The sequence below is a fragment of the Ranitomeya variabilis genome, chromosome 4 (assembly GCF_051348905.1).
Source record: "Ranitomeya variabilis isolate aRanVar5 chromosome 4, aRanVar5.hap1, whole genome shotgun sequence".
NCBI classification, from domain to species: domain Eukaryota; kingdom Metazoa; phylum Chordata; class Amphibia; order Anura; family Dendrobatidae; genus Ranitomeya; species Ranitomeya variabilis.
Genome location: NC_135235.1, coordinates 51,586,781 through 51,614,433, shown reverse-complemented (window position 1 = coordinate 51,614,433; position 27,653 = coordinate 51,586,781). Strand labels below are relative to the sequence as shown.

At 42.9% G+C, this 27,653-nt stretch overlaps 1 protein-coding gene across 1 annotated transcript in view; it reads right to left on the bottom strand.

Moving 5' to 3' along the window:
* LOC143769710 (alpha-2-macroglobulin-like protein 1) overlaps window positions 1–27,653 on the bottom strand; it is a 321,408-nt gene that overhangs the window by 136,655 nt on the left and 157,100 nt on the right. The window contains exons 13-16 of the mRNA XM_077258496.1: window positions 11,884–11,956; window positions 9,383–9,525; window positions 5,875–6,030; window positions 3,746–3,835 (exon numbers count right to left, since the gene is read on the bottom strand). Coding sequence (XP_077114611.1) covers window positions 3,746–3,835; window positions 5,875–6,030; window positions 9,383–9,525; window positions 11,884–11,956 — 462 coding nt within the window. The remainder of the gene's footprint in view (window positions 1–3,745; window positions 3,836–5,874; window positions 6,031–9,382; window positions 9,526–11,883; window positions 11,957–27,653) is intronic.

Sequence of the window (27,653 nt, the reverse complement as noted above, 5' to 3'; positions counted from 1 at the left end):
TACTACTACTTTGCAAAGCCCTATGGTGTTATTGGTTATAATGCGGTATAGTCATTTCCGCATTTGCGCACTTGAGCAGGCATTATGTCGGCATTAAGACAATGTTGTCTTGTATCTAGACAACGGCCCCACTTGGGGTTAGCTCAGTTACATCATGCTCAATTAGCCATGGGCATAGGCAAGCATTTGATTGGCTGGTATTCAGTTATATACACTCCCATTTCCCTCCCTAAAAACACTCCCCCGGAAGAAGAATTCAATCGAAACGCGCGTAGGGGATTTAGCAGGCTCCTGTGTATTTTTCTCCCGTGGTAATTATGTTTTGAGGTCTTTTTCCTTTTATAGCCATTCTGTATCCGCCAATTATGGGTTTATATTAAGTGGTAGTTTTTATTTGGCATGTGATACCGTTGTTTAGGTGTTATCCATGGTATTATATGTTTAGCCACATTTATTCCACTTACCTTTTGGCGTGCATAAAGGATATATACACACAAAGCATATTACACCGTGGTTTTCAGATTTCCCCACACATGCTTACCACTATCATCATGCTGTGATATGGTATTTACCATTTTCTTGCTAGCCGCAGAATTGATATTGTTTAGATATACAGGAGATATTTACATGGGACCTGTTTATTTGATCGGAGGTACATTCTAATTATATAATTGGTCTGTATATATGTGTTTGATATTTTTAATCATTTTTTGATACTAAAAATTATTACCTTTGAAATATAGATTCGTGGGGCCTGTCTAATTATGGTTGGCCTTTGGTATTTATGATATTTTGAATGTGGTTTTTTGTTTAAACTGGACTAATATGTTTACTTATATGATCGGAGCTCACAGCTCCGATCATAAGCAGGTCACCGGCAGGTCACCAGCAGGGCACAGCGCGGTCACACCGCTGCTGTGCCCTGTGATTGGCGCGATCGACGATCACATCGATCGCACCAATCAGTAGCTGCAGGCTCCAGAGTATGATCAGAGCACAGGGCACAGCAGGCAGGATCCGGAGCAGGAAGTTACAGGCAGGGCACAGCGCGGTAACACTGCCGCTGTGCCCTGTGATTGGCACGATCGATGTGATCGTCGATCGCGCCAATCTGGGGGGTTTTAACCTATGCCTGGCGTTGTGTTGTGAAATTGGATTCTGGGCTCCCCCTGTGGCCACTTGTGGAATTTAACTTGTGTGCATCATCCCCTCTGTTCACCTGCTCCTATCAGGATGTGGGAGTCGCTATGTGGCCTTGCTCCTCTGTCAGTTTCATGCCGGTCATCAATGTAATCAGTAGCCTTTCTGTGCTTGTTCCTGCTACTAGACAACTCCCAGCTAAGTTTGGACTTTTGTCCTTGTGTGTTTTTGCATTTTGTTCCTGTTCACAGCTGCTGTTTCGTTACTGTGTCTGGAAAGCTCTTGTGAGCGGAAATTGCCACTCTGGTGTTATGAGTTAATGCTAGAGTCTTAAAGTAATTTCTGGATGGTGTTTTGATAGGGTTTTCTGCTGACCATGAAAGTGCCCTTTCTGTCTTCATGCTATCTAGTAAGCGGACCTCGATTTTGCTAGACCTATTTTCATACTACGTTTGTCATTTCATCTTAAATCACCGCCAATGTATGTGGGGGCCTCTGTCTGCCTTTTGGGAAAATTTCTCTAGAGGTGAGCCAGGACTGTCTTTTCCTCTGCTAGGATTAGGTAGTTCTCCGGCTGGCGCTGGGCATCTAGGGATAAAAAAACGTAGGCATGCTACCCGGCCACTTCTAGTTGTGCGGCAGGTTTAGTTCATGGTCAGTATAGTTTCCATCTTCCAAGAGCTAGTTCTCATATATGCTGGGCTATGTTCTCTCGCCATTGAGAATCATGACAGTTTGACCGGCCCAAAAAAGGGTTAAATTACTGGCTGAGAAATTTTCCCAAAAGGCAGACAGAGGCCCCCACATACATTGGCGGTGATTTAAGATGAAATGACAAACGTAGTATGAAAATAGGTCTAGCAAAATCGAGGTCCGCTTACTAGATAGCATGAAGACAGAAAGGGCACTTTCATGGTCAGCAGAAAACCCTATCAAAACACCATCCAGAAATTACTTTAAGACTCTAGCATTAACTCATAACACCAGAGTGGCAATTTCCGCTCACAAGAGCTTTCCAGACACAGTAACGAAACAGCAGCTGTGAACAGGAACAAAATGCAAAAACACACAAGGACAAAAGTCCAAACTTAGCTGGGAGTTGTCTAGTAGCAGGAACAAGCACAGAAAGGCTACTGATTACATTGATGACCGGCATGAAACTGACAGAGGAGCAAGGCCACATAGCGACTCCCACATCCTGATAGGAGCAGGTGAACAGAGGGGATGATGCACACAAGTTAAATTCCACAAGTGGCCACAGGGGGAGCCCAGAATCCAATTTCACAACAGCGTTGCCAGGCACCGGTCTAGGTTCGAGTACATCGGTACTCGATCCTAGCCTGGGACCTCACTGTTTCAGCCAATCTAGGATGCCGACACCATCTTCCTCCAGGTAAGATGGAGTCGGAATTTTAATGCGATCGCTGCGACTTAAGTCGCAGTGTCGCATTAAAGGGCATGACGTACTATTCCGTCCTTGGGAAGTAGGGCCCACCCCACATGGACGGAATAGTACGTCTAATGACAGAAAGGGGTTAATATTATTAAAATATGATAAAATATGTGAAATCTACTTGAATTTTCCCATTTGGAACATTTAGCCTTGTTAAAGGAGTTGAACTCTTCCTATGTACTTACAGGGTATCCCACCAATCTTGAAAATAAATACTCCATATAATAAGAAGTAGGGTTATAAACTATGGTGGGAGTGTAGGATGAAGAAAAATAGCTGGTGCCCCACGACTGGTGGGTAAATTCTCCAGGAGGTATTGGATCCAGGTGGATGAACACATAGGTGGGCTGCACTGCTGGAGTAAAGCAATTCTTCATAAATGATAATGAGAATAAGGTTTTCTATTCACAATGCATTTCAGCCCATTTCAGGCGTCTTTATCAAGTGAAAACAACAAATGTTTTTTTTTTCCACTGTTGAAACTCATTGTGAATAAAAAACCTTATTCTAATAATTTATGAAGAACTGATCTACTCCAGCAGCGCAGCCCACATACGTGTTCATCCAACTGGATCCAATATAATGACAAGTAGCATCTGGTGTAATCATCTGATCCGCTGGGATCTCGCCACCTAGTAAACAATCAAATCTCGCATGAAATATCCAGACAACGATAATAAATAAAAAAATAGTCTCTTTATTTGAATTTTACAGCCATATCACATCTCTCAAGGAATATGGCAGAATGTACACTATATTCATAATTATCTTCACCACATTATGTTTATCTCGGTAGTAAGAAATTATATTGTCCACCAATGAGACACTCAGTGACTGCATGAACATCACACCTGGATGTTTCGAGGGGCATGCCCCCTTCTACAAGCATCACCATGGTGTAAGAGTAATGCACATTATGCCATTTATGATTAATCATTGTTGTCTGGATATTTCATGCGAGGGTTCCCCACTAGTCTTCACGCTTTGTTTTTTGGCTAAAGAGCGAGGAAGATGTTTGAGGGTTATTTTAGTTTGAATTTTTACATCAGACTGATCCAGTTTCTAAAATTAAAAAAGGGCCTGACAATCCTTTTAACTCACAAAAAATGAAAAAATACAGTCTAAGTAAAATATTCAGCAAATTTGGCTTACCTCAAATAACTTCAAAAGATCAAATTCGCGATCTTCTTGGATCATTGCTGGTCTGAATCGATGGCTATGAAAAGTTCTTTTCAAATTCTCCTAAAAGCAAAATCCAAAACTTATGTATGACACATTCATTGAAACTGTAATGTACCACCTGGGTCATAGCATTGTTCTCTCTTTGATAATATCATCCCGCGAAAGACTTAGTTTCTACAGTTGTGGCCAAAAGTTTTGAGACTGACACATATTTTAGTTTACAAAAAGTTTCAGTGTTTCAGTGTTTTTAGATATTTTAGTTAGATTTTTCAGTGGTCAGATGTTTCAAAATTTTTAGGCTTTCATTGGCAAATATATCAAGTCTATGCAAAGACTCAAGCCCCGATTCATTAAGATGGGCATGCAGAAATAAAACGCACCTAATTCATTAAGTGGCACACACCACTTAATTAATTATTTGCATCTTATCCGTAGCATGTACCTTCATGTGCCTTGCCAGAAATATTACTCCAGACAGAAAGTGGAGTAACATTGCTGGCTTAAGGAACGCCACCACATTTAGCAAATTTGTCTGATACTGTAGGTGTTGCCATTCTCCATCCCGTTCCCAGCTCCTCACACTCAAAATTGGTGTGTATAAGTCAAAAGTCAATACATTTTTGGGCAACTTCATGATCACAAAAATTATGTAATATTTGAAGATGTTTTATGCCATATTCATGTCATTATCACAATAATGAATCAGGGCCTCAATATTTACAGTATTGACCTTTTTTTCAAGACTTCTGCAATTCATCCTGGCATGTTGGATAGCAGCTTTGGGGCCAAATCTTGACTGATGACAACCCATTCTTGTCTAATCAGTCTTCTAGTTTATCAAAATATCCATACTTGTTTCTGTCCTAGTTTATTCACCCACTTTTTGAGGACAGGCATTCAATGGAATTGAGATCTGGGGAGTTTCCTTTCTATGGATCCAAAATTTAAATGTTTCATTTACCAAGCTACTTAGTTATGACTTTATCTCTGATACTTGGCTTCATTATGGTGGATAAAGCATTGTTCATCACCCAATTGCTCTTGGTTTATTGAGAGAAGTTGCTCTTGGAAGATGTTTAGATGCCATTCTTTATTGCCTGGCAGTGTACTTAGTCAGAATTGTAAGTGTCCCCACTCCCTTGAATGAAAAACAACCCCAACATGAATGGTCTAGGGATGCTTTACTGTTGGCATGACACAGGACTCATGGAAAGGCTTACCTTTTCTTCTCCAAACAATCATTCCTTTATTACAGATGTGCCAAACAGTGTGATAGAGGTTAATCAATGAAAATGATTAATGCAAACCAAAATTTGTGTCAGTCTCAAACCTTTGGCCACAATTGTAGACTCTGTTTATCCAGCACTGATATTATTGGTAACTATCTTATCCTGTGTTTAGTGCTTATTTTTAAGTGCTCTCTACTTCTTTACAGACCCTTTCCTCCACTGGTGTACAAAAGCTCTCTGGATGTTGTAAAACTACTTGGTCCAGCGTGCTTTCACCTACAGCATCCTGTAAGCCACAAGTTGTATATCGCTGATTAAGAGACCACCACATCAAAACCCTGTCATGGGCAGCCCAATCTCCAGACCTGAACCCCATTGAAAACCTCTCGAATGTAATCAAGAGGAAGATGGATAGTCACAATCCATCAAACAGAGAAGAACTGCTTACATTATTGTACCAGGAGCAGTGTGAAAGACTGGTGGAAAGCATGCCAAGACGCATGAAAGCTGTGATTAAAAATTATGGTTATTCCACAAAATATTGATTTCTGAACTCTTCCTGAGTTAAAACATTAGTTTTGTTGTTTCTAAATGATTATGAACTTGCTTTCTTTGCATTATTTGAGGTCTGAAAGCAGTGTGTGTGTGTGTGGGGGGGGGGTTATTTTGACCATTTTTCTTTGTCAGAAAAAAAATACAAAATGTACTGCTTGGAAATTTGTAGACATGCTGTCAGAAGTTTATAGACTAAAAGAACAATTTACATTTTACTGAAAAATATACCAATAAGGAGAAAAATCAGACAAACTGGACATTTTGCAGTGGTCTCTTAATTTTTGCCAGAGCTGTATATGTGTTTATCGAACTTACCACAATCCTTAACAGATAACTGTCTTCATGAGGCTTCTCAAGCAAGTATCCTTTATCTACAGATCTCACAGAGCAAAGGGATCCACCATCTGCTGAGATTTTCAGGTTTACATTGTCCCCGGGTCGGACTTGTACTTCAGAAAAGGTAAGCTTCATCTATTTATAATAAATTTATAACAAAGAAAGAAAATTTTGTAAATTTTAATCCAATTTTGCAACATCTGTGCAACAGTTCAGGGCTGTCAGTCAGTGTCGGGACGTTCCTACAGCCTCTGTGCTCACAATGCAGTTAGTGGTGACTGTAATTGCTTTGGGCACACCTGCATGACTGAAAGCCGGCGGCTCATGGGAGAAATAAAGTTAATTTTTGCCTGAGTACCTACTTAAGGCTATTAACTGGAAAATTAACCCTTTATCTGCAGGATAGTAGTTAATTTTACATGTTCTCTCTAAGTGGCATACACAACTTAATAAATTCATCTCTTCATATCAGTGATGTTCCCCACTGTGCACCTCACCAGAAATGCTATTCCTGTCATTGACTGAAATAATATTTCTGGAGTAAGAAATGCCACACTTTTAAAGAATTTGACAGGCTGGTGTTGCCACTCTGTATCCCACTCCGGCTCCACCCCAGTTCCACTTATTTTGATAAAAATGCCAAAAGTTGCAACACTTTTTCCTCAACTTTGCATTGAGCAAAAGTTTTGCAACTTTTTAAAATGTTTTATGACATAAAAACTTTGATGAATTGGGGCTAATATGTTTTGAAGTGCAAACTGTCTCTAGTACTTGCCAAAGACACCCTTTGAACCTCAAAAAGCATTGCAAGCTGAGACTTTTAACCCATTATCTACCAATGTCCTTTTTTTGGGATGCCTAATCTTTAGCTTCTAGCAACTAAGATTTTATAATTTTTATAATTAGGTCCAATTTTTTGTGTTGTGTTTGTAAAATGAATGTTTTCAAAATAGGAAATCATGTCATTGTCATTTTTAATTGAATATTGCAACGCCCTTCTCTGAAAAATCCGTACTTGTAAAAAATTTAATTTGGCAAGTAATGGGTTAATAAAGCCTTGTAATACAACTGTCTGAGACACCTGGATAAGGATTTGCACCCATTGAAGAAGGGTTTGGGGCATTCGCAAGACTGATTATGATATACATTTACTATAGTGTTGGGCACAAACAATAAAATCAGCCACCTTAAAGAGAACCTTTCAACAAATTTTTGATGTTGAACTGAACACACAATGTAATAAGGGGCTGCAGCGTGGAATGAAAAATGTTCCTTTTCTTGTTTTTTTTATGTCACAGGTAGTTTTCACTTGGATATGTAATTCTGCCTCTTCTATGATGCTCACCAATCATAACCCGGCAGCAACATAGAAGTGCTGAAGGACCTGTGAGATTGTCAACAGATTCACATCACCGGGTTTGACTTGCCCTACCAGACAGAGTGTGCTTCCTAAATTATCACTGAAGATACATTACACAGTACAGTAGTTTGAAGCCATTAACTAGATGAAAAGTTCACAATTGTCACATTGGTGGATATGAAAGTCTATTTATTGTTCTCCAGAAAAGTAATTGGTGGATAAGAATTGAAGGGAGCAGTACAGACTGCACTGATGGACACGGGGTATATGAGTGAACATTCATTTAGTGATATAATTTTGCAGTAGACTCTTATTTACAGGATATTATCAGATTTCCTAGCAGCTGAGGTGTATTATGAGGTTCTGCAGCATACTAGGCTGCATACTAAGGCTGGCAGGACCAGTGAACTTTGGTCATGTGACCCGATGACATGATCACAGGTCCTACTTCATTTACATACAAGAGACAGAAGTTCACCCCCTAGTGAAAACTGTATGATAACACCCACTTGAACTCCATTAAAGTTAACTTACTAGGTGCCAAATATTTGATTGCAAATATCACTGCTACAGAAAGATGAAACAAAAAAAAATTATATACAATACAGACCAAAAGTTTGGACACACCTTCTCATTTAAAGATTTTTCTCTATTTTCATGACTATGAAAATTGTAAATTCACACTGAAGGCATCAAAACTATGAATTAACACATGTGGAATTATATACTTAACAAAAAAGTGTGAAACAACTGAAAATATGTCTTATATTCTAGGTTCTTCAAAGTAGCCACCTTTTGCTTGATGACTGCTTTGCACACTCTTGGCATTCTCTTGATGAGCTTCAAGAGGTAGTCAGCGGGAATGGTTTTCAATTCACAGGTGTGCCCTGTCAGGTTTAATAAATGGGATTTCTTGCCTTATAAATGGGGTTGGGACCATCAGTTGTGTTGTGCAGAAGTCTGGTGGATACACAGCTGATAGTCCTACTGAATAAACTGTTAGAATTTGTATTATGGTAAGAAAAAAGCAGCTAAGTAAAGAAAAACTAGTTGCCATCATTACTTTAAGAAATGAAGGTCAGTCAGTCTGAAAAATTGGGAAAACTTTGAAAGTGTCCTGAAGTGCAGTTACAAAAACCATCAAGCGCTACAAAGAAACTGGCTCACATGAGGACCGCCCCAGGAAAGGAAGACCAAGAGTCACCTCTGCTGCTGAGGATAAGTTTATCTGAGTCACCAGCCTCAGAAATTGCAGGTTAACAGCAGCTCAGATTAGAGACCAGGTCAATGCCACACAGATTTCTTGCAGTAGACACATCTCTACAACAACTGTTAAGAGGAGACTTTGTGCAGCAGGCCTTCATGGTAAAATAGCTGCTAGGAAACCACTGCTAAGGACAGGCAACAAGCAGAAGGGACTTGTTTGAGCTAAAGAAAACATGGAATGGACATTAGACCAGTGGAAATCTGTGCTTTGGTCTGATGAGTCCAAATTTGAGATCTTTGGTTCCAACCACCGTGTCTTTGTGCGATGCAGAAAAGGTGAACGGATGGACTCTACATGCCTGGTTCCCACCGTGAAGCATGGAGGAGGAGGTGTGATGGTGTGGGGGTGCTTTGCTGGTGATACTGTTGGGGATTTATTCAAAATTGAAGGCATACTGAACCAGCATGGCTACCACAGCATCTTGTAGCGGCATGCTATTCCATCCGGTTTGTGTTTAGTTGGACCATCATTTATTTTTCAACAGGACAATGACCCCAAACACACCTCCAGGCTGTGTAAGGGCTATTTGACCAAGAAGGGGTGAAAATACAGAAAAATCTTTGAATGAGAAGGTGTGTCCAAACTTTTGGTCTGTACTGTATATATTTTATTCCTCTCTGGAGCCACTATTACATAATATGTCTAATTCAACATGACAAATTTGGTGAAAAGTACTCTTTAATTCTGACCATTAAACGAAAATATGTGCAAATAAATATTGACCCTTCTGGTTCATTTTTCTTTTTGCGATTTTCCTGAAATATCTACTCCGATAACATTGTGCCTTATCCTGCTATGACCTAGTATTCTGATTTGTCCATGTCCGGAAAGCAGGTAATCTGTTCAGTTAAGCTTCTTACCTTATTTTCTATACACGGCGAAACATAGAAAGAAGTAGATCTAGCAACAGTCTCTCCATTGGGCAGAATGGAGAAAATCAGAAATTCGAGTATAGGGAAGAAATTTCCCACGTGGAAAGTGAGAGAGAATGAACCATGCAGCTCTAAGAATGTAAAAATGAAAATAAATCAGTTGGGCAATCAATCGTCTACAAGGGATTCTATAAATGTCAGTTACTTATCCCCATGACCCTCTTGAAACAGACATGAATGCTTGGCCAATCCATGTAAGGAAAAATTATAAAGGATTTTAATTTCTCTCATGTTTATAATCAGGATCAGGGTTTATGTTGCAATCAAAATTATTCAACCTCTCCCTCCAAATTTGGTTTATTAGCAACATTTACAAACTTTCTGCTGTTTGCAATAAATCAACTGAATAAGAACAATTTAAATAGCTGACAAAACTAATACAATAAGTGTTTTTCCAAAATTCAATGGAAAATGCCACTTTTTCTGATTACTGCAGCCTCAGAAATATTCAGCATCTTAATATAAAAAGTATAATAATAAAGGTCGCATAATACGGAAGAGTGTAATAGGAGAAATCATCACATTACACTCTGACCAAGATTATTAAATCAGCGCTCATCTGTGAGTTTTCTCTCAGCTAAGATCAGACAGAGAAAAAAATTACAGCATGCTGCTAGTTGATGCGAGAATCGGATTGCACTCGCCAATGCAAGTTAATGGGTGCGAGAAAAAAAATCACACAGCACATGGACCATGCGTGTGCAGTGTGATTTTTACCCACACATCTCAAAGTAAACCTAACATTTCATCAGCCAACTACAGTAAATTCACAGCCTGAACCTTCAGAATAGAGAGATAGAACAGATAGAATAGATAAATGCAATGTTGCAATTTATTGTCACAAGCCCCCTACATATACTAAACTAACACCCTTTAATGCCTTTCATGTGGCAATAAAGTGAATTTAGCCTTATTTCACCTATTCAATTAATAAATAAATACATTTAAAAAAAATTATGTAGGGTCCCTCTTATTTTTCATAATCAGCTTAGGGAAAGCATACAGCTGCAGGCTTATATTATCAGGCTGGGATTGCCCAGATAACCATGGACCTTCCCAGCCTATTAACATCAGCCCACAGCTGTCTGGGTTGCCTTTGCTGGTTATCAAAAATTGGGGGGACCCTAAAAAAATGATGTGGGGTCCTCCCATTTTTGATAACCAGCAAAGGTAAAGCAGACAGGTGTGGGCTGATATTTATAGGCTGCTTAGGTCCATGGTTATGCAGTGTTTTTCAGCCTAAAAATACTAGCCCACAGTCGCCCCATAATTGGTCCATCCATTAGATGCACAAATTTTAGTTCTTTGCCTAGGCTCTTCCCGACTGCTCTGATGGGTTGAAAATCAGGGTAATGGGTTTGTGGGGTCGATGTCAGCCTCTGCTGCTGACTTCAAGATCTGGGATTAGTAGTGGAGAGTGACTGCCCAACAATTTTCCTCCTTTACCCATTTATAAAAAAAAATAATCCACATCCATCCTCAGTGGACAGCTGACGGGTCACACATAGGGCAGCACGAGAGCTGGAATGATGATCTGTGACGTTACAGCTCATCATTCCGGCTCTCGCGCTGCGCAGTGTAAGACCCAGCAGCTGTGAACTATAGTAACATTACGGACATCACCGCTCGTCACAGCAGCTGGGTTATCGCTGTGCACCATTTCTGGGATGCCTGAGGGCTGGTATTTGTAGGCTGCGAAGAGGCCAATATCCATGGACCTTCCTAGGATATTAATATCAGCCCGCTGCTGTCTGCTTAGTCTTTGCTCGTTATAAAAAACAGAGGGGACCCCATGTCATTTTTTTAGGGTCATTAGTCAGTGTGAGCTATCACAGTCACTTGACTTGAATCACTCTAAAAAAATCTTTGGTGGGATTTAAACAAGGCATTTACAGCATGGAAACCTTTGAAAATCAGTGAACTGTAGGCCATTGCACATGAGGAATGGACTAAGATTCATCAGGAAAGCAGCCAGACACTGGCAAAAGAGGCTATACAGATTATTAAAGACTCCTGTCATGAATGGGTTGTATAATTCTGAAACTAAAACAATCATTAAAAGTGGCATTTTGTGTTGAATTTGCAGAAACCACTTGTTATATTAGTTTGTTGTAGTATTTAGTGTTCCTGTTTGATTAGTTAACTGCAAACATCAGAAAATGTGTACATTTTGGTAATAAACCTATTTGTAATGACAGCTGAATAGTTTTTAATTACAACTGTACATAAGATAGTGACAGAATTAATAAAATGGAGGCAAAAACATGATTATTAATTTTGCTGTCTTAGATGGATGGGAACATTTGGTTTGCAGAAAATGTTTATACTCCAGAAGAATTAGTGTCTCTTCTGCCTCCAGGAATTAAGCAGGATCCATTTTTCAAGTTCTCTTTATTTTTTTGATGTTGGAAGGAAATCATTTTACTTACTTTGGCTTTTTTCTTGGTCTTTAATGTTTACTTCATGTTCATTAAAAGAGAAAATTCCATTTTTGTCTACAAGCTGTGAAAACATAGAAAGCAAGTAACATGTAACATGTAACATGCAAGTAACAAAACCATAGTCCATGCCCTCATCATCTCTCGCCCTGACTACTGCAACCTCCAGCTCTGTGGCCTCCCCTCGAACACTCTCGCACCCCTCCAATCTATTCTAAACTCTGCTGCCCGACTGATCCACCTGTCCCCCCGCTATTCCCCGGCCTCTCCCCTCTGTCAATCCCTTCACTGGCTCCCCATTGCCCAGAGACTCCAGTACAAAACCCTAACCGTGACGTACAAAGCCATCCACAACCTGTCTCCTCCATACATCTGTGACCTCATCTCCCGGTACGTACCTACACGCAACCTCTGATCCTCACATGATCTCCTTCTCTACTCCCCTCTTATCTCCGCTTCCCACAATCGTATACAAGATTTCTCTCGCGTATCACCCCTACTCTGGAACCCTCTACCACAACACATCAGACTCTCGGCTACCATCGAAACCTTCAAAAAGAGCCTGAAGACGCACCTCTTCCGACAAGCCTACAACCTGCAGTAACCACCGATCGACCAAACCGCTGCATGACCAGCTCTATCCTCACCTACTGTATTCTCACCCATCCCTTGTAGATTGTGAGCCTTCGCGGGCAGGGTCCTCTCTCCTCCTGTACCAGTTATGACTTGTATTGTTTAAGATTATTGTACTTGTTTTTATTATGTATACCCCTCCTCACATGTAAAGCACCAAGGAATAAATGGCGCTATAACAATAAATAATAATAATAATAATAATAATAATAATAATGTGAGTAAGAAATATAGTGTTCTCATGATTGCTGTACTTCTATCACAAAAGGCAGGGGAATAGTTAGGGGAGTCAACTATTGGGCTCAAACAAACTAGTTAAACTTAGCCAGAGAAAATAGACATAGAGCTGAGGTAGGAAATGGAACCTTTGTCTATAATGAAAATAAGCTTAGATATAGCTTTGAAAAAAAGGTATTCAAGAGGTTACTCTTGCTTATACAGTGGGGGAAATAAGTATTTGACCTCTTGCTGATTTTGTAAGTTTGCCCACTGACAAAGACATGAACAGTCTATAATTTTAAGGGTAGGTTAATTTTAACATTGAGAGATAGAATATCAAAAATAAAATCCAGAAAATTGCATTGTATAAATGATATAAATTTATTTGCATTTTGCAGTGAGAAATAAGTATTTGATCCCCTACCAACCATTAAGAGTTCTGGCTCCTACAGACCAGTTAGTCGCTCCTAATCAACTTGTTACCTGCATTAAAGACAGCTGTCTTACATAGTCACCTTTATCAGCGACTCCTGTCTGCAGACTCAATTAATCTGTCAGACTCTAACCTCTACAACATGGGCAAGACCAAAAAGCTTTATAAGGATGTCAGGGACAAGATCAAAGACCAGCACTAAGCTGGAATGGGCTACAAAACCATAAGTAAGATGCTGGGTGAAAAGGAGACAACTGTTGGTGCAATAGTAAGAAAATGGAAGAAATACAGAATGACTGTCAATTGACATCGATCTGGGGCACCAGGAAAAATCTCACCTCGTGGGGTATCCTTGTTCATGAGGAAGGTGAGAGATCAGCCTAAAACTACACTAGGAGAACTTGTTAATGATCTTAAGGCAGCTGGGACCACAGTCATCAAGAAAACCATTGGTAGCACATTGCGCTGTAAAGGTCCTGCAGTGTGCGCAAGGTCCCCTAGCTCAAGAAGACACATGTGCAGGCCCATCGGAAGTTTGCCAATGAACACCTGGATGATTCTGTGAGTGATTGGGAGAACATGCTGTGGTCAGATGAGACAACAATTGGGGTATTTGGCATTAACTCAACTTGCTGTGTTTGGAGGAAGAGAAATGCTGCCTATGACCCAAAGAACACCGTTCCCACTGTCAAGCATGGAGGTTGAAACATATTTTGGGGGTGTTTCTCTGCTAAGGGCACAGGACTACTTCACTGCATCAATGAGAAAATGGATGGAGCCATGTACCGTAACATACTGAGTGACAACCTCCTTCCCTCCACCAGGACATTAAAAATGGGTCATGGTTGGGTCTTCCAGCAAGACAATAACCCAAAACATACAGTCAAAGCAACAAAGAAGTGTCTCAAAAACAAGCATTAAGGTCATGGAGTGGCCTAGCCACTCTCCAGACCTTAATCCCATAGAAAACTTATGGAGGGAGTTGAAGCTCCGAGCTGCCAAGCGACAGCCTCAAAATCTTAATGATTTAGAGATGATCTGCAAAGAGGAGTGGACCAAAATTCCTCCTGATATGTGCACAAACCTCATCAACTACAAAAAACGTCTGACTGCTGTGCTTGCCAAGAATGGTTTTTCCATCAAGTATTAAATCTTGTTTGCCAGAGGGATCAAGTACTTATTTCTCACTGCAAAATGCAAATACATTTATATAAATTATACTATGTGATTTTCTGGATTTTTGATATTCTATCCTTAATGTTAAAATGAACCTACCCTTAAAATTATAGACTGTTCATGTCTTTGTCAGTGGGCAAACTTACAAAATTAGCAAGGGATCAAATACTTATTTCCCACTCTGTATATTAGTTATAGAAAACCTGTTAAAAGGACTATGAATGTTAAAATAAAGGTATGGACATAATGGCACTGTTACACAGATTCAATAGATACACTCAGTGAAGAAATCTGCTTTGTTTGCTCATCATTAGAAGTTTGTCTTTCCTAGGCTTGCAGTACATTTGGGCAATACAATGAGGTGGGACTGTGGGTTGGGTCTTCAGCTCTTCCCCGGCTCCTCCACCTGTTTTAAAATTTGTGCCAACTGTGTCCTAGCTGCCGGTGGCTCTTGCTCAGATTGATATCCCAGCAGTCTTCAGGAAAACAGAGCCTGTGATGGTGCACGAGCAAATCTACATCAGAGAGATACATTTGTATTGTATTATGTAGTGAATAGGCAACCAGTGCAATGACTGGCACAATGTGGAGGCATCAGTGTTGCGGCTGGACATAAATACGACCCATGGCTGTTGTATTCAGGATAGATTGGAGAGAAGAAAGTTTGGTTAGAGAGAGACAGTTTAATGGAGAGATGCAGTAGTCCAGAGGAAAAGAATTATGAGCAACAGTAAGAGTTTAAACCACAGATGGCAATTGCAATATTGGGTATAGGTAGGTTAGTAGAGGGAGGGGTGAACACAAGAAGTTCAGTTTTGGAGAGATTCAGTTTCAGATAGAGGAAAGAGTAGGTATTAGAGACATAAAGATAGTGCTGGAAACCAAAGCTGCTGATGGTTTTTCCAATAGTGGCTGTGTATAGAGAGACGAGTAGAGGACCTAGGAATGAGCCTTGAGGAACCCTGACAACCAGGCAAAGAGGAGAGGAAGATTATCTGGCAAAAGGTACAGTGAAGGAGTGATCAGAGAGATAGGAGGAGAACCAAAAGAGAACAGTGTCTTTGAAGCCTATAGAGTGGGGCATAGTGAGGAGTGTTGTGAATTTGGATTCTGGGCTCCCCCGGTGGCCGCTTGTGGAATTGGACTTGTCATCCTCTTTCCTGTTTCACCTGGTTCCATCAGTAGTGGGTGTCGCTATTTAAGCTCATTTCTCTGGTGGTTTCTTGCCGGTCAACAATGTTATCTGATGCCTCTCAGTGCTTGTTCCTGCTTCTAGACAACTACTAGTTAAGTTGGACTTTTGTCCATGTTTTGTTTTGCCTATTTGTTCCAGTTCACAGCTGAAGTTTTGTTACTGTGTCTGGAAAGCTCTCGTTGATCAGGGATTGCTACTCTGGCGTTATGAGTTAATGCCAGAGTTTAAGGTAATCTCTGGATGGTGTTTTGTTAGTGTTTTTCTGCTGACCATGAAAGTATACTATCTGTCTTCTGCTATCTAGTAAGCGGACCTCAAATTTGCTAAGACTATTTTCCTGCTGCGTTTGTTGTTTCATCTGAACTCACCGTCATTATATGTGGGGGGCTACTGTCTTCTTTGGAATATTTCTCTAGAGGTGAGCCAGGTCTTATATTTCCCTCTGCTAGCTATTTAGGTCTTAGGCCAGAGCTGGGCATCTAGCGATAAATAGGAAATGCTACCTGGCTATTTCTAGTTGCGCGGCAGGCTTAGTTCATGGTCAGTATAGTTCCATCTTCCGAGAGCTTGTCCCTCTATAGGCTTGCTATGATCTCTGCCTGCAGAGATCACGACAGTTTGACCGGCCCATAAAGTGTTAAAGACCCAGGTTGAGAAAGGAGAGTTATAAGAAGTCTGCTGGAATTTTTTTTTTTTTTTTTTTTTTTTCCTCCAGTCTGCCTTGCTGCAGTCTTTTTTCTCTCTCTCCTCCTAATCTCTGTATGCTCTGTGTGCACCTGACAATAATGGATCTCCAGAGTGTAACTGCGGGTTTGAATAATCTCATCACGAAAGTACAAAATTTACAAGATTTTGTGGTACATGCTCCGGTATCTGAGCCGAGAATTCCTTTGCCGGAGTTCTTCACAGGGAATAGAGCTAGCTTCCAGAATTTCCGAAATAATTGTAAGCTTTATTTGTCCCTGAAGTCTCGTTCAGCTGGAGACCCTGCTCAGCAGGTTAGGATTGTGATTTCCTTGCTCAGGAGTGACCCTCAAGATTGGGCCTTCTCATTGCCAGCAGGGGATCCTGCGTTACGCGATGTGGATGCGTTTTTTCTGGCCTTGGGCTTGCTTTATGAGGAACCTCATTTGGAACTTCAGGCAGAAAAAACTTTGATGGCACTATCTCAGGGGCAAGACGAAGCTGAAGTTTTCTGCCAAAAATTCCGTAAATGGTCTGTGCTTACTCAGTGGAATGAGTGCGCCTTGGCGGCAACTTTCAGAGAAGGTCTCTCTGATGCCGTTAAGGATGTTATGGTGGGGTTCCCTTTGCCTGCAGGTCTGAATGAGTCCATGACAATGGCTATTCAGATTGATAGGCGTCTGCGGGAGCGCAAACCGGTGCACCATCTGGCGGTGTCTATGGAAAAGACGCCAGAAAGTATGCAGTGTGATAGAATTCTGTCCAGGAGCGAGCGACAGAATTTTAGACGGAAGAATGGATTGTGTTTCTATTGTGGGGATTCTACTCATGTTATATCAGCATGCTCTAGGCGTACAAAGAAGCTTGATAAGTCTGTTTCCATTGGCACCATTCAGTCTAAGTTTATTTTGTCTGTAACCCTGATTTGCTCTTTGTCATCCATTGCCACGGACGCCTATGTTGACTCTGGCGCCGCTCTGAGTCTTATGGATTGGTCCTTTGCCAATCGTTGTGGTTTTGATTTAGAGCCTTTGGAGACTCTTATTCCTCTGAAGGGGATTGACTCCACCCCATTGGCTAATAATAAACCACAATACTGGACACAAGTAACCATGCGTATCAATCCGGATCACCAGGAGATTATTCGTTTCCTGGTGCTGTATAATTTACATGACGATTTGGTACTGGGATTGCCATGGTTGCAGTCTCACAACCCAGTCTTGGACTGGAGAGCAATGTCTGTGTTGAGCTGGGGATGTAAGGGTATTCATGGGGACGTACCTTTGGTTTCTATTTCGTCGTCCATTCCCTCTGAAGTCCCTGAGTTCCTCTCTGATTATCAAGACGTCTTTGACGAACCCAAGCTTGGGTCGTTACCTCCGCACCGTGAGTGCGATTGTGCCATAGATTTGATACCGGGTTGTAAATATCCAAAGGGTCGTTTGTTTAATTTGTCTGTGCCGGAACATGCTGCTATGCGGGAATATATAAAGGAGTCTTTGGAAAAGGGACATATTCGTCCATCTTCTTCTCCCTTGGGAGCTGGGTTTTTCTTTGTCTCAAAAAAAGACGGCTCTTTGAGACCATGTATTGATTATCGGCTTCTGAATAAGATCACTGTTAAGTATCAATACCCATTGCCATTGCTTACTGATTTGTTTGCTCGTATAGAGGGTGCTAAGTGGTTCTCTAAAATTGATCTTCGTGGGGCGTATAATTTGGTGCGGATCAGGCAGGGGGATGAGTGGAAGACCGCATTTAATACGCCCGAGGGCCACTTTGAGTATTTGGTCATGCCTTTTGGTCTTTCTAATGCCCCTTCAGTTTTCCAGTCTTTTATGCATGATATTTTCCGCGATTTTCTGGATAAATTTATGATAATATATCTGGATGATATTCTGATTTTTTCTGATGACTGGGACTCTCATGTCCAGCAGGTCAAGAGAGTTTTTCAGGTTCTGCGGTCTAATTCTTTATGTGTGAAGGGGTCTAAGTGCGTTTTTGGGGTCCAGAAAATTTCCTTTTTGGGGTATATTTTTTCTCCCTCTTCCATTGAGATGGATCCCGTCAAGGTGCAAGCTATTTGTGACTGGACTCAGCCCTCCTCTCTTAAGGGTCTTCAGAGATTTTTGGGCTTTGCCAACTTTTACCGCCGATTTATTGCTGGTTTTTCGGATGTCGTTAAACCACTGACTGATTTGACCAGACAAGGCGCTGATGTTGCTAATTGGTCCCCTCATGCTGTAGAGGCCTTTCAGGAGCTTAAGCGCCGTTTTGCCTCTGCCCCTGTGTTGCGTCAGCCTGATGTGAATCTGCCTTTTCAGGTTGAGGTTGACGCTTCGGAGATCGGAGCTGGGGCAGTGTTGTCGCAGAAAGGTTCCGACTGCTCCGTCATTAGGCCTTGTGCCTTCTTTTCTCGCAAATTTTCGCCCGCAGAGCGGAATTATGATGTTGGGAATCGGGAGCTTTTGGCCATGAAGTGGGCGTTTGAGGAGTGGCGCCATTGGCTCGAGGGGGCTAGGCATCAGGTGGTGGTATTGACTGACCACAAAAATTTGATTTATCTTGAGACTGCCAGACGCCTGAATCCTAGACAGGCGCGCTGGTCTTTATTTTTTTCTCGCTTTAATTTTGTGGTGTCATACCTACCGGGTTCTAAGAATGTTAAGGCAGATGCCCTTTCTAGGAGTTTTGACCCGGACTCTCCTGGTAATTCTGAACCCACAGGTATCCTTAGGGAGGGAGTAATTTTGTCGGCCGTTTCTCCTGATCTGCGGCGGTCCTTGCAAGAGTTTCAGGCGGATAGACCGGATCGTTGTCCGCCTGATAGACTGTTTGTTCCGGATGATTGGACCAGCAGAGTCATCTCTGAGGTACATTCTTCTGCATTGGCAGGTCATCCCGGAATTTTTGGTACCAGGGATTTGGTGGCAAGATCCTTCTGGTGGCCTTCCCTGTCACGAGATGTGCGAGTCTTTGTGCAGTCATGTGACGTTTGTGCTCGGGCCAAGTCTTGTAGTTCTCGGGCTAGCGGACTGCTGTTGCCCTTGCCTATTCCTAAGAGGCCTTGGACACACATCTCGATGGATTTTATTTCAGATCTGCCTGTTTCCCAGAAGATGTCTGTCATCTGGGTGGTCTGTGACCGTTTCTCTAAAATGGTCCATTTGGTTCCTCTGCCCAAGTTGCCTTCTTCTTCTGAGTTGGTTCCTCTGTTTTTTCAGAATGTTGTCCGATTGCACGGTATTCCTGAGAATATTGTTTCTGACAGAGGTACCCAATTTGTGTCTAGATTTTGGCGGGCATTCTGTGCTAGGATGGGCATAGATTTGTCTTTTTCATCTGCTTTTCACCCTCAGACTAATGGCCAGACCGAGCGGACTAATCAGACCCTTGAGACATATCTGAGGTGTTTTGTCTCTGCTGACCAGGATGATTGGGTTGCTTTTTTGCCATTGGCAGAGTTCGCCCTCAATAATCGGGCCAGTTCTTCCACCTTGGTGTCCCCGTTTTTCTGTAATTCGGGGTTTCACCCTCGATTTTCCTCCGGTCAGGTGGAATCCTCGGATTGTCCTGGAGTGGATGCGGTGGTGGAGAGATTGCATCACATCTGGGGGCAGGTTATGGACAATTTGAAGTTGTCCCAGGAGAAGACTCAGCGTTTTGCCAACCGTCATCGTCGTGTTGGTTCTCGGCTTTGTGTTGGAGATTTAGTGTGGTTGTCTTCTCGTTTTGTCCCTATGAGGGTCTCTTCTCCTAAGTTTAAACCTCGGTTCATCGGCCCTTATAGAATATTGGAGATTCTTAATCCTGTTTCTTTCCGTTTGGACCTCCCTGCGTCCTTTTCCATTCATAACGTTTTTCATCGGTCGTTATTGCGCAGGTATGAGGTACCTGTTGTACCTTCAGTTGAGCCTCCTGCTCCGGTGTTGGTTGAGGGTGAGTTGGAGTACGTTGTGGAGAAAATTTTGGACTCTCGTGTTTCCAGACGGAAACTCCAGTATCTGGTCAACTGGAAGGGTTACGGCCAGGAGGATAATTCTTGGGTCAATGCATCTGATGTTCATGCTTCTGATCTTGTTCGTGCCTTCCATAGGGCTCATCCTGGTCGCCCTGGTGGATCTGGTGAGGGTTCGGTGCCCCCTCCTTGAGGGGGGGGTACTGTTGTGAATTTGGATTCTGGGCTCCCCCGGTGGCCGCTTGTGGAATTGGACTTGTCATCCTCTTTCCTGTTTCACCTGGTTCCATCAGTAGTGGGTGTCGCTATTTAAGCTCATTTCTCTGGTGGTTTCTTGCCGGTCAACAATGTTATCTGATGCCTCTCAGTGCTTGTTCCTGCTTCTAGACAACTACTAGTTAAGTTGGACTTTTGTCCATGTTTTGTTTTGCCTATTTGTTCCAGTTCACAGCTGAAGTTTTGTTACTGTGTCTGGAAAGCTCTCGTTGATCAGGGATTGCTACTCTGGCGTTATGAGTTAATGCCAGAGTTTAAGGTAATCTCTGGATGGTGTTTTGTTAGTGTTTTTCTGCTGACCATGAAAGTATACTATCTGTCTTCTGCTATCTAGTAAGCGGACCTCAAATTTGCTAAGACTATTTTCCTGCTGCGTTTGTTGTTTCATCTGAACTCACCGTCATTATATGTGGGGGGCTACTGTCTTCTTTGGAATATTTCTCTAGAGGTGAGCCAGGTCTTATATTTCCCTCTGCTAGCTATTTAGGTCTTAGGCCAGAGCTGGGCATCTAGCGATAAATAGGAAATGCTACCTGGCTATTTCTAGTTGCGCGGCAGGCTTAGTTCATGGTCAGTATAGTTCCATCTTCCGAGAGCTTGTCCCTCTATAGGCTTGCTATGATCTCTGCCTGCAGAGATCACGACAGAGGAGTAGCTGGTGATCCACAGTGTTAAATGCAGCAGAGAGATCCAGGAGAATCAGCAGGGAGTAGTGACCATTAGATTTAGCCATTAGTAGATTGTTAGACACTTTAGTATGGGCAGTTTCAGTAGAGTGTAAACAGCAGAAACCAGATTGGAAAGGATCAAGAAAAGATTTATCCAAGAAATAGGGGATTAAACAAGATTGGACCAAGCATTCCAGTAGTTTAGAGATGAAAAGAAGAGTAGAGACAGGACTTTAGTTAGCATCACAGGTCTGGTTGAAAGATTTTTTTAATAAAGGCGTTATGACGGCATGTGTTTGAATGAAGAGGGAAAGATACTGGAAGAAAGAGAGGGGTTAAATATTTTAGCTAGGTGGGCATTGACAGCTGAGGCAAGAGACAGTAGGAGATGAGGATATAGGATCACTGGTGCAGGTTGTAGGGTGAAAAGAAGCGAGGAGCCCGGTATCTTCTTCTTCCATAACAGGTTCTAAGGTGTAAAGTTAGCTTGAGGTATGGGAAGGAAGGGGATCAAGGCTCTGAGGGAATTTTGCAAAAATGTCCTGCTGGATATGGTTGATTTTTTTTCGAGAGCTAAGTAGCCAGATCATTAGATTAGTAAGGTTAGTGATGGGGATCTGTACATTAGGACTCAAGAGGAGGAGGGGTAAAGTTTCAAAGAGTCGTGTTGGATTGTCAACTAGTCATGTGATGAGGGTGATGAAGTAAATTTGTTTGGCCATATGGAGAGCAGAGTTATAAGTTTTGAGCATGAATCTATAGTGAAAGAAGTCTTCTGCTGAAAGTGATTTTTTCCACTGACGCTCGGCACATCTTGAGCAACTCTGGAGAAACCATATTTGCAGCATGTGCCAGAGTTGCTTTCATCTATGCTAGGTAGCTTTGTGTGGAGCAGGTGTTTCTTCATCCATGGTTCTCTGCAATGTATTATTATAGTGTGACAATGCTATGTCTGGACAGGAAAAGGAGAAAATTGGAGCTAAAGATGACTGTAAATTATTCATAAATAATTGATGGCTTGTACATTTCTGTATGTGCAGTAAATGGGGACATCCTGAGAGGGGAGAAAGTTCTTGACAGAGAAGGAAAGAAGGTTGTGTTCAGAAAGCGGGAGAGGGGAGTTAATAAAGTCATATACAGAGCACAGCCATGAAAAAAACAGGTCCAGAGTGGGGTTGAGCGAAACGGATCGGACAATTTCAAAAGTCGCTGACTTTTGGCAAAGTCGGGTTTCGCGACCCGATCCCCGTTCCGTATGATGCTTTAAGCGCCATTTCTCAGCCAATGAAGGTGCACGCAGAGTGTGGGCAGCATGATGACATAGGTCTCGGTCCCCACCATCTTAGAGAAGGGCATGGCAGTGATTGGCTTTCTTTCTGCGGCGTCACAGGGGCTATGAAGGGGCGTGCATGCCGACCGCCATCTTACTTCTGCCGATCATAGCATAGGGAGAGGTTGCTGCAGCTTCGTCAGAATCAGGGATATTGTTAGGGAGGAAAGATTAACCCCCAAACCGCTTGTGCTGTAGCGATTTCCACTGTCCAACACCACCTTTTCTTTGCAGGGACAGTGGAGGCTAGATTTCTGTGCATCAGCTCTGCAGCTTATAAGGCTCCCTGATAGCTGCGTTGCTGTGTGTATGCCGCTGTGCAAACCAACTGCTTTTTTAAAAGCAAAAATCCTGCTGCTCTTTCCTTTCTGCACAGTTATCTTGTTTATTTGTCCACACTTTTGTGTGCAGCAGTCCTTTTTATTGCTGGCTGCCATACTTGTCCTGACTGAGATCATTGTAGGGAGATTGTTATTGTAGTACAGTCCCCTTTTTTTTAATATATCTGCCAGCCACTGTGTGCCACTGAAACTGTGTAGTGTAATACAGTGGGCCTGATTTTTTCTGCTGTCTCCCACACATAAAAAGGGAGATTTATATTGCCACAAAGTACATCTGCGTCAGTCCTGTTTGTGGCATATCTGCCAGCCACTTTCTGCCACTCAAACTGTGTAGTGTAATAGAGTGGGCCTGAATTTTTCTGCTGTCTCCCACACATAAAAAGGGAGATTTATACTGCCACAAAGTATATCTGCGTCAGTTCTGTTTGTGGCATATCTGCCAGCCACTTTCTGCCACTCAAACTGTGTAGTGTACTATAGTGGGCCTGATTTTTTTCTGCTGTCTCCCACACATATAAAGGGAGTTTTATACTGCCACTAAGTGCATCTGCGTCTGTTCTGTTTGGCGTGTATCTGCCAGTCACTTTCCGCCACTTATACTGTGTAGTGTAATACAGTGGGCCTGAATTTTGCAGCAGTCTCCCACACATATAGAAAGGGAGATTTAAATTCACAACAAGTTTACATACACCTTCTACCTTGTTTTACAGTACCATCTAACGGTTGTTAGTTTGGTTACATTTTCCCAAGAATGAGGAAGTCTGGTGGAAGAGCTCGTGGCCGTGGGCGGTCATTGCCAGCTGGTAATGATGGTGGTGGTGGTGGTGGAGCATCTGGTGGTAGTGGGAAAAGCAAAATAGCACCTAAGGCTCAAGTTGTTGAGCCAGCATCATCGTATGGATACACAAGGCCTCGAAGGTTCCCTTTTCTGGGAGTAGGAAAACCGCTTTTAAAGCCGGAGCAGCAGGAAAAAGTTTTGGCTTTCCTTGCTGACTCAGCCTCTAGCTCTTTCGCCTCCTCTTCCGAAAGTTCCAAATGTAAAAGCAGCGAGTCGTCAGTGGCTGCTCACGGTCAGGAACAAGTCGCTTCCTTGTGTCCTTAACCCAAAGCAAAAGTGAAGGATGCGGCAGGCGACGCTACAGTTTACTCCATGGAGCTCTTTACACATACCGTGCCAGGGTTAGAAAGGGAAATAGTTCACAGCCCATTACAAGATGAATCGGACATGGAGTGCACAGTTGCACAGCCACAGGTAGATTATTATGCTGTTCCATTGACTCAGATCACAACATTGCCCTTGCAGTGTACTGAGCCAGAATCTGACCCTGATGAGACTATGGTGCCCCGTCCCGAACGCTATAGCACCTTACACGGTGTCACAGAGGACGGTGCACAGGACATTGAAGAGGAGGTGATAAATGACCCAGTTGTTGACCCCGATTGGCAGCCATTGGGGAACAGGGTGCCGCTGGCAGTAGCTCTGAAGTGGAGGAGGATGAGCCGCAGCAGGCATCAACATCGCAACAGCTTTCATCTGGCATTCCCGCCTCAGGCCCAAAACGTGTTTCAAAAACCACAACAGGTGTAGGACAGCATTGCAATCCGGTGACAGTAGCACAACGTGCAAAGCCTGAAAAGCATTCCATAGTAGGACGAGTGCAGTGTGGCAATTTTTTAACCAAGATCAGAATGATCAGTCCAAAGTTATATGTAAGAAATGCTCCAAGACCTTTAGCAGAGGGAAGAATCTACAAAGTTTAAATACAACGTGCATGTGTAGACATCTAACCAGCAGGCACTTGGAAGCATGGACTAACTACCAAACTTCCCGTACTGTTGATGCACCTGCTCATAATGAAGTTAGTCAGCAACGCAACATTACTTCCCTCACTGGAAGCCCACCGGTTATGACACCACCAGTAACAAATGTGGAGGTATTGTCGCAAGGCCAAAGCACTCAGGGAATCACAAGGTTCTTGGTTGGAAACACTGTAGGTAGGCCCACATCAAGAATACCATCACCAAGCCTCTCTCAATCTGCCATGTCCACCACCACCCTCGTTAGTTCCACCATATGCTGCTCTCCAGTCCAGCTCAGCCTACAAGAGACTCTCGATAGGAAAAGAAAGTACTCTTCCTCTCATCCGCGTTCACAGGGTTTGAACGGCTACATTGCTCGACTAATCTCGTTAGAGATGATGCCGTACCGGTTGGTTGAAAGTGAAGCTTTCAAAGCCCTGATGGCCTACGCAGTACCACACTCTGACCTACCCAGTCGACACTTCTTTGCGAGAAAAGCCATCCCAGCATTCCACCAACATGTCAAAGAACGCATTGTTCTTGCACTGAGGCAGGTACGGACTGGGGATGAAATTCAGCCCTGGCATTTGAAATCACACAGGCCCATGTTGTCCCCGTCCCCAGGCACCAGATGGAATATATTACTAATATTACCCTGGAAAGAGGAAAGCAAGATTTACTACAAGACCAATATTTCTAATGATACCCATGGCCTGCTGGGGTAAGTGACGGAGTCAGCAACTTTGTGCTCCTACACAACTCTTGAGAGTATGGGTATCTTGAGAACACTGATTCTGTTAACAATGTAGCAGACAAGGCAGCCCATGACCAGACAGGCCCTTCTGGCATTTGCCAGAATTGCCAAATGGCCAGTCCGGCCCTGCACTGAGGCAATCGGTCAGTAGAAAGGCGCACCTCACAACTGATGCATGGACAAGTGGGCATGGCCAGGGACGTTACGTGTCCATCACGGCACACTGGGTTAATGTGGTGGATGCAGGGTCCACAGGGGACAGCCATAGTGGCACAGTTCTGCCTAGCCCACTGTCTAGGAAACAGTTGGCTGTAGGCATTTGCACCTCCTCCTCCAGAAGCGAAAGCTTGTCCACAGAGCTCAGTCGCACGAACACTCCATCCGCAGCTGCCAGTGTTGCACCCGTGGTGTCCCATTATGGAACAGCTAGTGGTAAGTGTCAGCAGGCTGCGTTGGAAATGAAGTGTTTGGGCGACAACAGACACATCGCGGAAGTTCTGGCCGAGTTCTTGCAGCAAGAAACTCATTCATGGCTAGGCAGTGTACATCTTGAGGCAGGCAAGGTAGTCAGTGATAATGGAAAGAATTTTATGGCTGCCATAGCCCTTTCCGAAATGAAACACATACCTTGCCTGGCTCAAACCTTGAACCTTGTGGTGCAGTGCTTCCTCAAGAATTACCCTGATTTACCAGCCCTGCTCCTGAAGGTGCGCAGACTTTGCTCGCACATCCGCCGGTCACCCGTACACTCCAGCCGTATGCTGAACCATCAGCGATCTCTGAAGCTTCCCCAGCACCACCTAATAATAATAATAATAATTTTTATTTATATAGCGCCAACATATTCCACAGCGCTTTACAACCTATAGAGGGGACTTGTACAGACAATAGACATTACAGCATAACAGAAATCACAGTTCAAAACAGATACCAGGAGGAATGAGGGCCCTGCTCGCAAGCTTACATACTATGAGGAAAAGGGGAGACACGAGAGGTGGATGGTAACAATTGCTTTAGTTAATTGGACCAGCCATAGTGTAAGGCTCGGGTGTTCATGTAAAGCTGCATGAACCAGTTAACTGCCTAAGTATGTAACAGTACAGACACAGAGTGCTATTAACTGTATAAAGTGTATGAGAACATGATGCGAGGAACCTGATTATGTTTTTTTTTTTATTTTTTTAATAGGCCACACAGGGATAGTTAGGTTAATGCATTGAGGCGGTAGGCCAATCACAAGAAATGAGTTTTAGGGCGCACTTAAAACTGTGGGGATTGGGGATTAATCGTATTAACCTAGGTAGTGTATTCCAAAGAATCGGCGCAGCACGTGTATAGTCTTGGAGACGGGAGTGGGAGGTTCTGATTATTGAGGATGCTAACCTGAGGTCATTAGAGGAGCGGAGGGCACGGGTAGGTTGGTAGACTGAGACCAGAGAGGAGATGTAGGGTGGTGCTGAGCCATGGAGTGCTTTGTGGATGAGGGTAGTAGTTTTGTACTGGATTCTGGAGTGGATGGGTAGCCAGTGTAATGACTGGCACAAGGTAGAGGCATCGGTGTAACGGTTGGTGAGGAATATGATCCTGGCAGCAGCAATCAGGACAGATTGGAGCGGGGAGAGTTTGGTAAGAGGGAGGCCGATTAGTAGAGAGTTACAATAGTCCAGACGAGAATGAATAGGTGAGACAGTAAGAGTTTTTGCAGAGTCGAAAGTAAGAAAAGGGCGAATTCTAGAAATGTTTTTGAGATGCAGATAAGAAGAGCGAGCCAGTGATCGGATGTGGGGGGTGAATGAAAGCTCGGAATCAAGGATGACCCCAAGACAGCGGGCATGTTCCTTTGGAGTAATGGTGGAACCACACACGGAGATGGCAATGTCAGGCAAAGGTAGGTTAGTAGAGGGAGAGAACACGAGGAGTTCAGTTTTTGACAGGTTCAGTATCAGATAGAGGGAGGACATGATGTTAGAGACAGCGGTAAGACTGGTAATCACTGGTGTTTTCTAAAAAGGTAGGCGTGATAACAGGAGCAGAAGTGTATAATTGGGTGTCGTCAGCATAGAGATGGTACTGGAAACCAAATCTACTGATTGTCCAATAGGGGCGGTATACAAAGAGAAGAGGAGGGGGCGTAGGACTGATCCTTGAGGAACCCCAACAGTAAGTGGAAGGTGAGAGGAGGAGGAACCAGCAAAACATAAAGTGAAGGATCGGTCAGAGAGATAGGAGGAGAACCAAGACAGAATGGTGTCCTTGAGGCCGATGGAGCGGAGCATAGTGAGGAGGAGCTGATG